The 18,287-nt window shown below is 36.8% G+C and overlaps 1 protein-coding gene across 4 annotated transcripts in view; it reads left to right on the forward strand.

The window, feature by feature from the left end:
• Positions 1-18,287, forward strand: part of NET1 (neuroepithelial cell transforming 1) — a 53,322-nt gene that overhangs the window by 15,624 nt on the left and 19,411 nt on the right. For 2 of the 4 annotated variants that reach the window (XM_019933195.3, XM_073801507.1), the window contains exons 3-4: positions 152-214; positions 3,301-3,360. In XM_019933195.3, the coding sequence (XP_019788754.1) occupies positions 152-214; positions 3,301-3,360 (123 nt within the window). Of the gene's footprint in view, positions 1-151; positions 215-3,300; positions 3,361-7,348; positions 7,469-18,287 lie in introns of all 4 variants that reach the window. The other 2 variants (XM_033852312.2, XM_019933196.3) reach the window with 2 other exon arrangements.

Consider the following 18,287-nt stretch of genomic DNA (forward strand, 5'->3'; position numbering starts at 1 on the left):
TTGATAAGATTGCCATTATCTTTAACTCACATTTTTAAATGTGGTTGATGATGAGCTCATCATCTGTGTATTAAATTTTAGTAAAGCTTATTTTTTAAGGATTAAGAAATACATAAAAATGAAGTTCTAACATTTTCCTCCTGTATTCCAGGAAAGTTACCTTGCATATCGTCTGGGACAGATGCATCTCACTTGGGAAAACACTTGTGTAGAGGTCTCTGTGACAAAAGAAATATCTAACGGTTCATGTATTAAAACTTTTGGAATGTGATTGATTAAGGAATACTAAGAGGGAGATTTATAACTTTTTAAATACATAGTTTAAGAAGGGAAAAGAACAAAAATTAAGCACTCAAGAGGTGAGAAAAAGAACAATAGAGTAAATCAAAGAAAAGAGGAGAAGTAAGAGTGGAAAAAATAAAATCAACACCCAATCATGATAAAATTCTTGGCAAACCAGGGATAGAATAGAACTTCCTTAGCCTGAGACCTACCACAAACAACATACATAATGATAAAATGATAGTGACAGTCCCTTTAAATTTAGAAAAAAGCATGCTGTCATCATATTTATTCAGCATTGTACTAGCGCTCTTAGCCAACACAGTAGGACAGGAAAACAAGTGGTACACAAATTAGAAAGGAAGAGACAGTCTGATTTCATTACTTAGAGACAATATGATTGTCTACATAGAATATCCAAGAGAATATTAATAGCAACTATTAGGACTAATAAGAGTTTGAGCAAGGCCATAAAAGTTATAAAAAGAAATCAATAGCACGTATGTATGTTAGTAACAAACAAATGTAATTTTTTAAAATTTATTTATTTATTTTTGGCTGTGTTGGGTCTTCGTTTCTGTGCGAGGGCTTTCTCTAGTTGCGGCAAGCGGGGGCCACTCTTCATAGCGGTGCGTGGGCCTCTTACTATCGCAGCCTCTCTTGTTGCGGAGCACAGGCTCCAGACGCGCAGGCTCAATAGTTGTGGCTCACGGGCCTAGTTGCTCCACGGCATGTGGGATCTTCCCATACCAGGGCTCAAACCCATGTCCCCTGCATTGGCAGGCAGATTCTCAACCACTGCACCACCAGGGAAGCCCAACAAATGTAATTTTTAAAGATGCTTTTATTGAAATAAAAAAATTTTAAACTAGGAATAAATCTATGAAAAGATGGGTGAGACTTTTATGGGAAAAACTGGAAAGCATTAGTAAAGAACATAGGACACCTAATGAAATGGACAGATATACCATTTCATGCAAGGAAAGGCTCAATAGCATAAAAATGTCCATTCTTCCCAAATTAATTCATAAAGGCAATGCTGTTCTGATAGAAATCTCATTAGAATGTAATAGATCCCAATTCATGCAGAGAAATAGAAGGCCCAGGACCGGGAAAGTAGTGTATCCATCAGGGAGCATTATGACTGAGCGTATAAGCTATTAAGACTCACTCCAAAGGTACAGAAATTACACAGCAATATATGGGTGCAAGTGTAGATAAATAGACGGTTGGAGTGAAATAGAGAACCCAGAAACCGACTTATGAGAACTTATTGTATCATAGGCGTTATGAAAGAATGGTGCTCTCAGCAAATGATGTTAGGGGTGGGGACAATTGGCCAAATTACCTTATACCACATACATACAAAAATAAATTCTAGATGGGTTGAATATACAAATATGAAAAATGAAACTTTAAAATAGTTAAAAGAAAATACAGTAGAATGTTTTACAATCTGTTAAATTTCTTTATACATATGCCCACACATGTGTAGATTTTATATAAATACATAAGTATGATCCTGTACATGCTTTTTTTCCCTCAGTACAATCTTCTTTTTGCTTGGCAGTTTCTTCCCCCTTTCCTCTCTTCTCCCCATGTAAGTCCTTCCATTCCCCCAGTTCCACGCTAACCCATGTCACCAACACTGTATGTATCCCTCTATATTTTGCTCATATAATTATTCACAAATACACAGCCTCACAGATAAGATACACATAAGCAGGATTTTTGTTTAGTTTGCTTTTCAAAATTAGGATCATATTATTCATACTTTGCTGCATCTTCTGGATATAACCTTAGAAACAATAGAGATTTCTTGAGTTCTGTCACCTCATTTTTTAGTTTTTCCCAGTTCTGATTTATATTGTTCTTTCATGTCTTGTATCATTTTCTTAATGTCTTTTTAGCTAAGTTCGAAATAGTATTTTATAGGTTTGCTCTGCATCTGTGAGCATTTCCTTTTGAGGTGACTTCATTCCCTGTAGGGATGTTATTCTGCCCCTTATTCTGTCTCTTTTTTCTTACAGTTATTTTGTGTAGAATTTGACTTGGGGAATTTTCTGTTCATTTTAATATGAATTTAGTTTTCCTGAACTTTTACAAAGAGGCTTGGTGCAGATAGCTTTTCTAACTTCATAGAGTTCCCTCTTTTGTTGTTTTCATGGGGCTTGCTTCTGAGACTTCCAGGCTCCATATATTTCCCCCACTTCTATCTGGACTTTATCTTTCCTTTTCTCAGTTGCCCCCATCCTGCTCTATGTTGATTCTGCTCTCAACAGTTTCTCCTCAGGGTGGGGCCAGGTCCTGGAAGGGAGCCCTGGCTTGTCAGTTTTGAGAGTTCACAAGAGCTAGGCTGTATCACAAGTAACCTGAAAAGTTATTTTGAGGTTTAAGGGAAGAAACGTTACTTAAGGATTCTTTTTCAGTATTGATTAAGGACCAGAACTTAAAGCTATATACACAGTTTTGTCACTACTGGCACCAGTAGGGCTGAATGAAGGTGATGAATGATAACTGGAAGGTACTCCCGGTACATGCATGTTCATTTTCCACCTGATAAATCCTGCTTCAGGCAACAAATCTTAATTACTTGGGCCATGAGAAAAGGATATTTTTTTCCTAGTGAAATCAACCCCCCCATAGGATAAATAATATGTGTTCCTTTTTTAAGAAATTTGTTATCTTTATATATAAAACATATTTTACTTTTTCTCTAACAAGTATAGACTTGACTTACATAAGAGTTCTGTTCTGAAAAACTTTAGATAAGTAAGTTTTTTAATAGGGTGGAATCACTTCACAGCAAGGGATGATTTAGTCAGAGGGGACTTTTTAGAAAGTATATAGTATGTGCTGGCGATAATTTATGGGCATCCCTCACAAAAATAATTTTCTTATGAATACAGCCTAAGACTTCACTTTTTAAAACTGATTTTTCTAGTTGTATGTGGTCTTTGTTTAATGGACTAACATGCATGCCTTCTATATAAGAATAAAATTTTTTCTTTTTTATAGAAAAGAAAACGAAGAGCAAAAGATGATGATGTCATAAGCCTTAGCAGCCTTGATCTGAAGGTAAGCCTTACTGCTCTGGCAAGGAAAAGCATTTAAGAGTATGCAGATAGCATTTTATTTCTGTGCTGTAAAAATAATGAATGCTGGGGTTTTTGCATTTTGCATTTTTTAAGTGCAAAACTGAATAATATTGGCTGTCACAGATCTCCTCCTTTTTCTGTTCTACTTCTTGGTTAAGAACAAGTAGAAAACCTCCCTCAGAATAATAGTGAACACAAACTCACATGCCTAAGGAGACCAGGCCTGTAGTCTATGCAGAGAAAGGAGTAGGTGGGGGACTGTGGTGAACTAGAAGGGCACCATGCCTCTCCTCAAGAGAGGTAGCTGCTCCTTTGCTCTAGCCCCCAAACCTAAAAAGCTATGCAAGCCAAACAACTTGTCTACAAGCCAGATGTAGCCCAGGGGTTTCCAATGTGTGATCTATGATAAACTAAAACCCAGTGCAAACTTAAAAATAATTATTTTTAATAATTGTAATAATTATTTTTAATTATTTAATTATGTAAATAATTATATTTAATAATGTATTGTAAATCAGTTATACTCAAATAAAAATTTTTAAAAAGAATAAGAAAAATGTAATAATATTTTTAAAAACTGCCCCCCCCCAAATAATCCTCTTCTGTAAAATTGTAGTTAAGTCCAAAACTCTGGCATCTTTGAAATTACTTATTTCATTTTTGTCAGTTGGCAAGTTTTACAGAACCATCTTGGTTTTAAGGAACCTTTTTAAAAAGATTGTTATGGAAAAGTTATACATTTTTAAAGTAAGATTTTAAAAAAATGTTTGACATCACGTTTAATGATGGCAGCTGCTGCTTTTTATTTTCTTTTTTAAAGGGTTGGAAAAAAAATTTTTTTTTAAGATTTAATTTTTTATTTATTTTTGGCTGTGTTGGGTTTTCGTTGCTGCACACAGGCTTTCTCTAGTTGCGGTGAGCAGGGGGCTACTCTTCATTGTGGTGCACAGGCTTCTCCTTGCGGTGGCTTCTCTTGTTGCGGAGCACAGGTTCTAGGCGCACAGGCTTCAGTAGTCATGGCACGCAGGCTCAGTAGTTGTGGCGCACAGGCTTAGTTGCTCCATGGCATGTGGGATCTTCCCATACCGCGGATCGAACCTGGGTCCCCTGCATTGGCAGGCAGATTCTTATCCACTGCACCACCAGGGAAGTCCCTGCTTCTTTTTAAAGACAAGGTATTTTCTAAAAATTAAATTTTTATAGGTCTGCCCATCAACATTTTAGCAAATCTGGCAATCCAGATTTTGTGGGTATGTGTACATGTCTTTATAGAAGAATTATGTGTTTTAAGTGTTAGGCTGTTTGCAAAACAGTTTTAGTTACATTTTTTAAATCTTGTTTTCAAAGAAAGAAAAAGGTGTGAATGGCAACCCTGAGTATTTTTAGGTATGCTTCAAATGAAATCATATGCAGAAATAAGAGTTTGCCACAATAAAATCCATGGTCAGATCTACTTAAAGACAATCCTCCTTTTTTTCACCCCAGCTTCAGCAATAATTAATATACCATCAGATCAGTCTCATATCATCTATCCACTCACCTACCTTCCCCTGGATTATTTTGAAGCAAATCCTAGACATTGTATTATTTCATCTGTATCATCAGATTCAGTGTTCTCACTTTCCTTGATTGTCTTAAACATGTTTTGTTTTGTTTTTGTTCATTTTATCTGTTTGAATTGTAATTCATGTAAGGTCCATACAGGGGGATTGATTATATCTCTTTAGTATCTTTTGATATATAGGTTTCCTCTCTAGCTCTTTGTTTTCTTGCAAATTTTTGTTGTTGTTGAGGGAACCATGTCTTTTTTCCTGGGGAGCTTTCCACAGCCTGAAAAGTTGTGACTGCATCCCCATGGTATCATTTCCTGTGTTCCTCTTTTCTCTGTATTTCTGATAAATTGGTAGTTAGATCTAGAGAGTGTTTGGGGCTATTATGTACTTCCCTCAGAAGGTATGTAATGTCTTTTTGTGATGTTCCCAACATTAATTATCATTGCCTAGATCCATTTATTCATTGGAGGTTGCAAAGGGGTTATATTGTGCCTTTATCAGTCCTTTGTTTATTAACTGGAATACTTCTGTAAAGAGAAAATTCCCCTCATCAGCCTTGGTTACTCAAAGGTACTGATTTATAATAAAGGTAGGACAAGTGTTTGATTCCTTTCCTTTATCAGTTTTCAAAAATAATGAGTTTTATTCATTAAAATGCTCTAAAAGTAACTAATGATTTTTCTTTTTAATATTATTATGAACTTATGGATATGAACACATTTTTTGTGTTTTGATCCATTTTAGTTATTACTCTTACTATGCTCAAATTTTCCCATCTTCGGTCTCTGGGTGCTGCCTCAGGAGGGCTCCTATGTCCTTTTCCCCCAGCTTTATTAAGATATAATTGACATATAACATTGTATAAATTTAAGGTGTACAACGTTTTGATTACCTATGTCCTTTTGACATGACCCTCACCTTATATCTAGAGGCTAAATGGCCTCCTTTTCTTCCTGGATGACAGGTTATTCCAAGCCAACTTGTACATTTCTTTTTTTCCTGCTCCATACCTGGAATCGGTCATTTCTAAAAGCCCTGATTTTAGAGGCTAAAATCTGGGCATTTTGAACACTTGTTGCTACCAGTTGATCATTGTTTTTAGGCCTTTTTAATGGACAGAGCTAAAAATATATATATACTTTTTAAGATAAAATAAATTATGAGTTTATACTGATATTTTAAATTCAGTGCTAAAGGATCTTTTACTTAATCTCATTAATCTTACTGTCTAGATCTCTTTCACCTGCACCGAAAATCTGGTTTCTGTGGGACACTGACATAATTACTCACTTGATTTACCCTTGGTTCAAAGACAAATCTACATTATTACAAATTACTACCACATTACTACAAATGATAAAATTACTGAAAAAATTTTATGTTTCACATTTTTTGTTTTTTATATATAGGTTATAGTGAGGATATATAAATTTTATGTTTTAAAATTATTGAACTAGTTCTCTTCTATGTGTAGTTATGCCAACTCACTTTATTTGCAATTTTTAAGAATACTGCTTTTTAAATTTAATTTTTCTTATAACCATGTAACAAAATTGTGTAGAATTTCAAAGTCAGTTCTACAAGATTCTTGTTTCTATCCCTGGCTCTTCTACCCTACTTCTTTCTTCTATACAAAATGTTTTTTTTTTCCTTTTATTAATTTCATGGTTTATCCTTCCACTTTTTAAAATTATAAGTAATTGCATATGTTGTATATCTCACTTTCTTGGATAAACAATAGCATGTTATCTTTCCTTATGTGTTCTGTTTTATTCTCTCCTTTTTGTTTTACTTGTATGTTTTAGCTTTGTTATATCTTTCAGTGTTTAGGAAGATTCATGTATTTGTTCTATTGGTTATCTTTCTATGATGCCTTCACTTCTCTCTTTTTGTCTATCGTAGATTTGTTCATTCCTGTGAGCATTGTTTTAATTAACTAGCACCTCTTCTCCCTCCTCTCCTCTCCTCTCCTCTGACTGAAGTAATCTCTCTTTATTCTAAGTTAATATATTTAAAGTAATAAGTGCTTATTTTACTTTTCATGTACACTCATCATTCTCCATTTTTAAAAAAATAGTTTTGCTGTTATCTCCAGGGTTAGCACATTCAGCCATTATAAACTATGCTGTGTACCCTGATAACCACCATTTAGACTTAGTTCTACAGGTAAGTATATATTTAATGATCAGCACCAGTCCTTATATCTATACCTTTTTAGGTTTTTGGTTTTCTGAAGCTCATTCTTTAGCACAAGGGTCAGCAAACTGTGGCCCACAAGCCATATCTGACCTGCCCATTTATTTACATATTGTTTATGGCTGCTTTTAAAAACACTACAGTGGCAGAAGTTGAATAGTTGTGACAGAGACCATGTGACCTGCAAAGGCTAAAATATTTACTGTTTTTTTTTTACAGAAAAAGTTTGCTGACCCCTGCTCTAGAGTTGAGTAAATTCAGAGGAAGTGTTCATGGGAGCAGTATTCCCTGAGTTATTGAATGTTCATATCAGTTTGTTTGCAGCCTTTATACTTGAAGGTTAGTTTGGATGAATATGAAATCTAAGGCTCATATTTTCTTTCCTTGAATATATTAAATATTTTACTCCATTGTTTTCTGGTATAAAGTGCCACTGTTGAAAAGTTATAATAATATAGTTTCAAGTCATCTTTTGTTTTAGGAGCATTTTTTCTTGAATTATAGTTTTTGGTATTTTTTCTATTGTTTTTGCCTCTCCTCCCTGCCCTTTATACTTAGGTTGGGTCTTCTTTTTGTATCTTTTTATCACTTTCTTTCAAAACATTTTTTTGTCTTTTTTATTTTTAAATTCATCTTCCTTTTTTACCTTCTTTTTCTCTCAATGCATTAGTCATTGTTTTTTTCCATTCTGAAATAATTTTATTTTTAATTCTTTCCTTCTATCACTTCATTTCAAATCCTCCTTTCTCCACTTACCTAATTTCTGAACTTTATGTTCTTTCATAGCTTCTATAATTTTCATTTATTTTAGGCTATAAAGACATTATTCTACTCCACATTTTGTTTTCTTATAGTAGTTTTAAATGGGTTTCATGATTCTTTTATGAAGTACATTAAGTTTTCCTTTCCTGTATTTTTAGGTGAGAGGAGTGGGCCATGGTAGCCTGTTTTCAGCTTCATGACTCTAGAGCCCCTCTTGTGTTGTTTTCACAAGTGATTTTTAAAAGTATGGCCTCTTTGTCTTGTTTATGGTTTCCTTTGCTGTGCAAAAGCTTTTAAGTTTAATTAAGTCCCATTTGTTTGTTTTTATTTCTGTTACTCTAGGAAGTGGGTCAAAAAAGATCTTGCTGTGGTTTATGTCAAAGACCATTTTTCCTCTAAGAGTTTTACAGTTTCTGGTCTTACAGTTAAGTCTTTAATCCATTTGGAGTTTATTTTTGAATATGGTGTTAGGTAGTGTTCTAATTTCATTCTTGTACATGTAGCTGTCCAGTTTTCCCAGCACCACTTATTGAAGAGGCTGTCTTTTCTCCATTGTATGTTCTTGCCTCCTTTGTCCTTAGAAAACTAAAAATAGAACTACCATATGACAAGCAATCCCACTACTGAGAATATACCCTGAGAAAACCATAATTCAAAAAGAGACATGTACCACATGTTCATTGCCGCACTATTTACAATAGCCAGGACATGGAACCAACTTAAATGTCCATTGACAGATAAATGGATAAAGAAGATGTGGCACATATATACAATGGAATATTACTCAGCCATAAAAAGAAACGAAATTGAGTTATTTGTAGTGAGGTGGATGGACTTGAGTCTGTCATACAGAGTGAAGTAAGTCAGAAAGAGAAAAACAAATACCGTATGCTAACGCATATATATGGAATCTAAAAAACAAAATGGTACTGATGAACCTAGTTGCAGGGCAGGAATAAAGAGGTAGACATAGAGAATGGACTTGAGGACATGGGGTGGGCGGGGGCAAAGCTGGAATGAAGTGAGGGTAGCATGGACATATATACACTACCGAATGTAAAATAGTTGGCTGGTGGGAAGCAGCAGCATTAGCACAGGGAGATCGGCTCCATGCTTTGCGATGACGTAGAGGGGTGGGATAGGGAGGATAGGAGGGAGGCTCAAGAGGGAGGGGATATGGGGACATGTATATGCATATGGCTGATTTGCTTTGTTGTGCAACAGAAACTAACACAGTATTGTGAAGCAACTATACTCCCATAAAGATCTATTAAAAAAAAAGTATGGGGCTTTTCCCTGGTGGCGCAGTGGTTGAGAGTCCACCTGCCGATGCAGGAGACACGGGTTCATGCCCCAGTCCGGGAAGATCCCACATGCCACGGAGCGGCTGGGCCCGTGAGCCATGGCTGCTGAGCCAGCGCATCTGAAGCCTGTGCTCTGCAACGGGAGAGGCCACAACAGTGAGAGGCCCGCATACCAAAAAAAAAAAAAAAAAGTATGGCCTCATGTTTTCTGAAATCGTTCGTTTCTGCTCCCTTTCTCTTTTATCTGGACTGTTTCTTGTCTTTGCTTCTGTTAACCTGTTCTGCTCAATTTGGATCCTACTCCTAGAAATTTTTCTCAGTGCAGTGTTAGTTTCAAGAGTTTCTGTGGCCCAGACTGCTCCAGCACCAATAAACCTTGTTACTTGGGAGTGCTCTTGCCCATGGCGTGAGGCTTTGGTCCTTGGAATCCTTCCCAGTTTAGACCACTGTTCGCAGTGCACCACTGTGGGGGTTCCCCTATTCTTGGGGCCATCAGACAAGCCCAGTTGCCTTCCCTTTGCTTCTCTGTGCACAAATGCTGAAACCATGTGGGTCTCATAGCTGTTCAGTTTGCCTCCATCTGACCAACAAAAGGTGTGGGGGGAAGCACTCTCATTTTTGGTGTTTATTGGGTTTTCTGTTTTGCTATGGTAGTCGCTCTATCTGCCTTTTCTTTTTCTTTAAAGAGTGAAGACCTGTCAAAGATTAGTGTATTAATGTATTGATGAGTAAGCCAACAGAATGGTAAAGCTGGTCAAAGAGCTATAGGAAACACTGAAGTATTCTAATAACTGAAATAAGGAATGGTGGAGTACAATTGCTAAATTTGATACAAAATAGATTAATAGCCTCATCTACATGTCTGCCTACCAAATATATTTACATTGCTATCAGTCCCTACAGAGTTAACATCTACCCTTACAGAGTTGTAACAAAAAAACCTTAATAGCAAATAGTGAATCAAGCAAAAGGTACATAGCCCTAGAAAATGAGATAATCTAATGAAAAAGCATTCGGGCATCCTTTTTGTCTGGTTTCAAGTTTTGGTATTTTCTGCCTCATTCTTTCCTTAATTTTATTGCCTTTCTAATTCTGATTTATGTCCCTTCATAGCTAATTTTGGAATATTATAGTTTTTGTGAGTATGTTTTTCTACCATGCCTTTATTTTTTTTTTTTTTATTTTTTTTTTGGCTGCGTTGTGTCTTCGTTGCTGTGCGTGGGCTTTCTCTAGTTGCAGTGAGCAGGGGCCACTCCTCGTTGCAACACATAGGCTTCTCACTGCGGTGGCTTCTCTTGTTGCGGAGCACAGGCTCTAGGCGCGCAGGCTTCAGTAGTTGTGGCACGCGGGCTTCAGTAGTTGTGGCTCACGGGCTCTAGAGCACAGGCTCAGTAGTTGTGGCACACTGGCTTAGTTGCTCTGCAGCATGTGGGATCTTCCTGGCCCAGGGCTCGAACCTCTGTCCCCTGCATTGGTAGGTGGATTCTTAACCACTGCGCCACCAGGGAAGCCCCAATGCCTTTATTTTTTGTAGGGATGTTTTTTCCCCTATATCTTTTTTTAATATAAAAACTTTGTATTGGATTTGATTATGATTCTTTTTCTTGGTCATTGTTATGTGAAAATAGTTTTAGAAAGAAGGAATGAGTCAGCAGAGCTTCATGACTCTAAAAATTCCTCTTCTGTTAGGACTCTGTGCTTTCACTGCCAAGGGCCCAGGTTCAATCCCTGGTTGGGGAACTGAGATCCCACGAGCTGCACTGTGTGGCTAAAAAAAAGAAAGAAATGATAAATATATAGATATACTTTCTGAGTTCTCCAGGACCTGTTTTTCTCCTCAACTTTTATCTGAACTTTTTCTTTCCTGTATCTGTCAGCTCTACTCTACTGTGTTTGTATTTGAAATCTTCCCAGAACCTGCTCCATGTGTAGGGCTTTGTCCTTTGAGTGAGCTTTGAAAGTCCATTACGCTCAGGTGTTCCAGTCACAAACTCCTTACTGTCACCCTTGAGTATATAAAACTCTTTCCAGTTGCAGTTGCTATTCTCAGAATGGCTTGCCTCACTCTGCAGTGAGGAGCTGTTAATAGTTTTGGGGATTCTTCTCTACTCAGATCTGGCAGATGTTTTGTTATTCTTCTCTGCTTTCTCATCCGATACCATATACGTCTTAGAGTTGTTGTTAGTTTATCCATGTTAACGTGTATTTTTGGATTCATGGAGATGTATATCTTGTTACAGAGTGCTGTGCATATTGACTTTGGGTTTTGGTTTTGCTGTACTTGCTCTACATGTCCTTATGGAAGGATTTGGAAAAATTGTAAAACTGTACCACTGCCACCACCTTATTCCCAGAATTCTGCCTCATGTTATTTTGTTCCCAGTGTGGTGAAAGGCAAATTCAGCATTCTTCTAAACCTAATGTAATTTTAGCAGATTTTATTGACATTGAATTTACTGGAATTATTTGAATTACTATAATTTTTAGGGTAGATATTATATTATGAACTAATACTCACCAACTAGGCAAATGGGCTTTCTCTAGTTGCGGTGAGCAGGGGCTACTCTTCGTTGCAGTACGCAGGCTTCTTATTGCAGTGTCTTCTCTTGTTGCAGAGCACAGGCTTTAGGCACGTGGGCTTCAGTAGTTGCAGCATGCAGGCTCAGTAGTTGTGGCTCACGGGCTCTAGAGTGCAGGCTCAGTAGTTGTGGCGCAAGGGCTTAGTTGCTCCACGGCCTGTGGGATCTTCCCAGACCAGGGCTCGAACCCGTGTCCCCTGCATTGGCAGGTGGATTCTTAACCACTACACCTCCAGGGAAGCCCTCTTTTTTTTTTTTTTTAAATTCCACAAACATTCATGGAGCACCCACAATGTTCCAAGCACCATACTGGACCTTAGAGATAAGATTATATACAAACAGGAAACAAGAACCTCTGACAAAATCATGCCTGCATAGATTACAATAGACTGTGCAGAAGTACCAGTTGGTATTAGAAGGAGGAATGAGAGTAATAGAAGATATTTTGCAGGTCTTGGTTTGGAGTTGGGTTGTTATGAAAGCAAATGTGAACTTAGGAAGACCAACCCAGATAGAGAAGGGGCATCTACAAATACCAGGAATTAAAATCAGTTATATTAATATAATGATGAACAAATGATTTGGAAAGAGTCAAAGAAATATAGGAGAACGAAGAAATGAAGTACAGAAGGTTAATTGGCCACTTAGTTGAAGGCTATAAATGATAGGCTGAAGAATTTATTGATCTCACATGAAAATCAACAGAAACAACATTCTGGATTCTTGAAATGATTTTCTGAAGTATAGTCTTTCCATCTGTATAGAAAGTATGGGTTAGTAATGGTCTGGTATAGGTTAGTAATGGTCTGGTATAGTCTAGAGGCCTTGAATTGGAGTAATGGCTGTGGAAATGAAAACAGCATTCCTAAGGTTCCATCTTTATCAATCTTTTCTTCTTAGTTTCCTTCTCGGAGAACTCATTCAGTCAGTAGATGCTGCTGTCTAAAACTGATGACTCCTAGTCTGAATCCTTAAGCCAGATCACAGTCCTAATGTTCAGAACTTTTTATCCAATTGCTTCTAGGGGTTTGTAACTGGCCTCCCTGCCTATAGCCTCTTTATGGTGCCATATTGATCTTTCTTCACAACTTGGTCTTTTTAGTACCTTGCTTGAGTTCTTTCAGAAGCTGTTTATTGCTTTAAAGATAAAAATCAAATCTTTCACTTAACATATAAACCCCTTTATGATGAGTTTCCCTACTCCATCGCTCCAGAATTTTTCGTATCATACTTCCTATTCCCTTTCCTTTGCACATCCTCATTCCCTTTCTTTACCTGGCTTATGCCTCTTTATCCGCTATTCAGGCATTATCTCCAGGAGCCCTTCCCAGAGTCTTACCTCTCTTTGTGTATTTCATGCCCCCACCCGCCTAGGGTGGCTACTTCTCCTATATGCCCCTTGGTAGGGAGAATTGAATGGGGAAGGAGCAAGTTAGGATTCCATGAGGAGGAAAGAAGTTAGCAATGAAGTTCACAGTAGCATTAAGCTGTATATATACCTTGAAAATAATGACCGGCCAAAACAGAGTGCTCGACCCTGCCGGCAGGTCAGAGTCACCTGGGAGCTTTTAGGGGAAGAAATGTGCTGCTGGGCCTTATCCCAGACTATGTGAAAGTGGGGTGATGGTGTAAGGAATGAGGGTGGATGACATTGGGACCTAGGAACATCTGGGGAGGAGGGAATTTGTTTGGTTTTTTTGTTTGTTTGTTTTTAAGATGTCCAGGTGATTCTTGCTTATAGCCAGGGTTGAAAACTACTGAGTTAGAGTATGGCATTCTTAAACTTATCCTTCCCCCAAAAATAGATACTATGTCGACTCCCCAACCCGTTTTTTGCGTGGGCTTTCATCTAAGTACAATAGTTAGTATGTAATAAGCTAAATGTAATCAGTTCGTATGATCATTTAATGCCTGTTGCTGAAAATCATTCACTTTATTTACCTCTATATTTCATAGCCATCTGTTTGATGAATGAACAGATAAGTAATATTGGTCAAATAAATGAAATAAGACCTTGGATTTGGGTAAGGATGTAACATGAGCATTGTGTTATGTATTTTGACTTAGGATATCTTATATGAAGAATTTAGTATTAATTGAATTATCATGTGATGCATCATTGGCTATGAAGCTGTGATTGCTTATCAAATTTGTCTCTAAGTAAAATTTCAGCACTAGCTTTTATCAGGTTGTCTTACTACTGTGGTATGTATAAGTTTATTCATTTAAAAAAAAAACACATTCCAAAGGTGTTTCTCAGGTCTGTTTCCTAGCAACCATAACCTTGCCTTTTTCTTCTGATAGGAAGAGTCAGAAGTGACTGTTTACTTTGTTAATGTGAAATAATACTGGGATGAGTAATACTGAGTCATTTTTATGACTGAAGTTCTTTAACTCTGATAGTCAGTGATCAAAAAACAAACCAAAACACTTCAGAAGAAATCTTTTAAAATATATGAACGGTTCGTTCTTTTTCTCAACGTTCAGATTTGGGGATCTCATTTTCTTAAAAGTTAAATAGCCTATTGAAGTGTTATATTTTGAGTATTGCTGTACTGTGCAATTTTAGATTAAGCCTAATACTAAATTATGTATTTTATTCCTTAATAACTATGACAGGTAATTGGTTATTTTCCTGGGGCACAGATTTGAAAAGTTTGAAGCTAGCTGACACACAAAAGCTGGTGACTTAACTTATGAATAAGACTACCTTACCACCCTTCACTTGGCATTTTGATATAACTTGTTGAACAAGGCTACCTTACCGCCCTTCACTTTGCATTTTGATATAACTTGTGATCTCTACTGGTTGCCCTGTAAAATAATAAAACATTGTTTCTCTGTGACAAAAGTCCAGAAAATAAAGCCAACTGCTGGTACAGGTGATAAAAGTTAAGAGAAACCAAAGGTATATCAAAATGGTTCCTCTTAACTTAAAATATAAAAATTAAATATAAAACAATTATTCCTGATAATGCTCTAAAAAGCCATTAATCCAGAGCTATTTATCCTTAAACTTAATCATTCCTAGATAGCTATGAATCATTCCTAGACTGCTATGTGCATCTAAATACTTTTGTGTGCTTTTTAATTGTAAAAGTAACACACAAATGCATTGTCCTTGTACAAAAGTAAAGCAACTTTTTCAAGTCCCCTCTTATCACCTCCATCCTCTGAGGCAACCAGTTATTATTTTATGTGTTCCAGGTCCTTTTCTGTTTATTTACCTACTTTCACACAGGGTGTATAATGGTGACATATATATGATTATCCTGTACTTATGCTATAGCTTGCTTTTGCTATTTATATCTTATCACTACATATAGGGCTACCTCGTGCTTTTTTTTTTTTAATAGTATTCCATATTATTAAAGTACCATAGTCTACTTAACCAGTCCTTTAAGTATGGCCCTTTAGTATATTTTTCTTTTCTTTCCACATTAAAAATAATGCTTAATGTACCTCTTGCTTGTGCACAAAGGAGGGACCATGCTTATGTCTCTAATACAGTTACCCAGAAGTGGAATTGCTGGGTTGCAAATTTCAGTTTTGATAATACTATTCATTTGCCTTCCAGAAAAATTTGATAGATTTTCACTTCTCCATCAGTCTATGATAATAAACATATCCCTATACTCTTGTTAGCCCTGGATTTTATTAATATGTAAAACCTTTTTCCAATTGTTGTGATAGACAACCAGACAGAAAATTAATAAGGAAATAGAGAACTTGAACACCACCATAAACCAATTGGACCTAACAGACAAATACAGAACATCTTACTGCAAAACAGAGGAATATATATTTTTCTCAGGTGCACATAGAGCATTCTCCAGGATAGACTATATTTTAGGCCACAAAACAAGTCTTAATAAATTTGAAAAGATAGAAATTATGCAAAGTACTATTCCAATCACAGTGGAATGAAACTAGAAATCAGTAACAGAAGGAAAACTGGAAAAATCACAAGTAAGTAAAAATTAAACAACATACTAGTAAACAGCTGATGGGTCAGAGATGAAATCACAGGGGAAATTAGAAAAGACCTTGAGACAAATGAAAATGAAAGCAAAATATACCAAAACTAATGGGATGTAGCAAAAGCAGTGCTAAGAGAGAAATATATAGCTCTGAATGCTCACATTAAAAAGAAAGAAAAAAAAAAAAAAGAAAGAGGGGCTTCTCTGGTGGCGCAGTGGCTGGGAGCCCGCCTGCCAATGCAGGGGACACGGGTTCGTGCCCCGGTCCGGGAAGATCCCACATGGCGCGGAGCGGCTGGGCCCGTGAGCCATGGCCACTGAGCCTGCGCGTCCGGAGCCGGTGCTTCGCAACGGGAGAGGCCACAACAGTGAGAGGCCACAACAGTGAGAGGCCCGTGTATCGCAAAAAAAAAAAAAAAAAAAAAAAAGAAAGATCTCAAATCAACAACCTAACTTCACACTTTAAGGAACCAGAAAAAGACAAACAAGCTAGACTCAAAGCTAGCAGAATGAAGGAAATAATAAAGATTAGAGTAGACTGAAATAAAATAGGGAATAGAACAGTCAAGAGAGAAATTGAGAAAAATCGATGAAACTAAAATATGTTTCTTTGAAAAGATCAGAGTTGACAAACCTTTAGGTAAAATGACTAAGGAAAAAAAAGACAAGACTCAAATTACTAAATTCTAGAAATGAAAGTGGAGATATTACTACCAATTTACAGGATTAAAAAGGATTACAAGAGTACTATGAACAATTGTACACTAATAGAATGGATAACCTAGATGAAGTGGACAAATTTCTAGAAACACACAACCTACCAACCTACCTAATCTAAAGATTAATATTTAATTCAGCATTGTGAAATTTTCTTGTTTTTTAGTTTATTTTCATCCTTTTATTCTCTGGTCTCTGCTTCTAAAACTCCTATTCAGAAGATTTTGGAATATCTGGAACATCTTGAATTACTTTATATGTTTATTACTCTCTTTTATTCTTCCATTTTTTCTTTCTTTTTTTTTTTTAATTCTTCCATCTCTTAGTCTTTTGTACTATTTTCTGGGAGAATTCCTTAATGTGCTAATTTCTCATTAGTGCCTGTTCTGCTATTTAGCCTAACTATTGACATTTTTATTTTGACAATTTCTTTTTAATTTCCACAATCTCTAGTTCTTTGTTTTGTTTTCTCATAATAGTCTTTTTTTTATTAATATATTTTCTCTGTTAGGTTTCTGGGGATATTAATTATATTTCTTTTAACATCTCCTATTTGCTCTACTAACTAATATAAAATAAGCCATAAATCAAATGAAATTATGCTACGGCCAGTGAAGCTTGTTTAGAAGTTATGAACTCTAACTTTTGGACTTAACAGTTGTGTGTTACTAGTTGTTTGACTGTATAACTTATATAGCCATTCTAAGCCTCTGTTATCTGTACTTAAAGATAAAATTTTAATCTCAAACTTCATTCGTAGCTCTTCTCCACTCCCCAGCATATTCGATCTTCATTCTTTCATTCACTCACTCATTTCTATCAATATATTTTGGAGCTCCTACTATGTGCCAGACACAGAGAGCAAAACAGTCTTTGCCCTCATGAAGCTTACATCCTATTGGGGTCATAGATTATAGCTGTCTGCGACTCTAGAAATTTGTGGGGGAGACATGTATTCTAGTCTTTGAATACCTCTCTTCACCTCCTTAAGACCCAGTCTCCTCCAGGATGTTAGGCAGGGAGAAAGGACTGGAAATAAGATAGTCACCTTACTGGATGAGATTACAATCCTTTTCATTGTTGGCTGTAACTTCTGTTCTAAATTTCCCTCTATGGGATCAATGAGAATGAGTGATGGCTAATGAGGAATCCATTCTGGGAAACTCCCCTAGGTATTGGTAGTCTCTTGCAAGATTTAGCCACATCTTTTTGATGACCTTAGCAAGCATCATACCAACAGCCCTTCCAGTGCATGCTACCATCCCAGGGTAGGGTCTGCCTACCCTGATGCAACCATGCCAGTAAGACCATCTCCCCAGTCTCTTCTCTGTTCCTCATACTGGTAGAACTGGAAACTCATGTGGAGTCAGTGCCATATTGGCCCTCTCTGCTATTGAGAGTCCCTAAAGGATGGAGGGCTTGAGGAGGAGAGAGAATAATCTCTTTCCATGAAAAGTGCAGGGCCCCAAAGACCAACAGCTTTATTTCTCAGGCCTTTTCTTATTTTGCTGGGATAGTCCCAGGGAGAGACCTGCTGATATGCACGAGATAAATCATCCTGTTTAACTAATGCCTCCAGAATACTAGCACCTCTGTACTCTTGATAAGCATTAACATGAGACAGGGATTCTCCCACTTTGTGCACACTCCGAAGGTCCATCTGCATGCCTCTTCTCCAAAATATTTTGTCTCAATCTTTCTGATTTTGCTCCTTCCAAGTCCCTGACCAATCAGCCAGACCATTCACCACTTCTCAGGGGCCTGTATGGATCAGTACTTCATGCCCTTTCTCCCTTTGTATAAAGTGAACAGCCAC

This window comes from Tursiops truncatus, chromosome 2, assembly GCF_011762595.2.
Source record: "Tursiops truncatus isolate mTurTru1 chromosome 2, mTurTru1.mat.Y, whole genome shotgun sequence".
NCBI lineage: Eukaryota > Metazoa > Chordata > Mammalia > Artiodactyla > Delphinidae > Tursiops > Tursiops truncatus.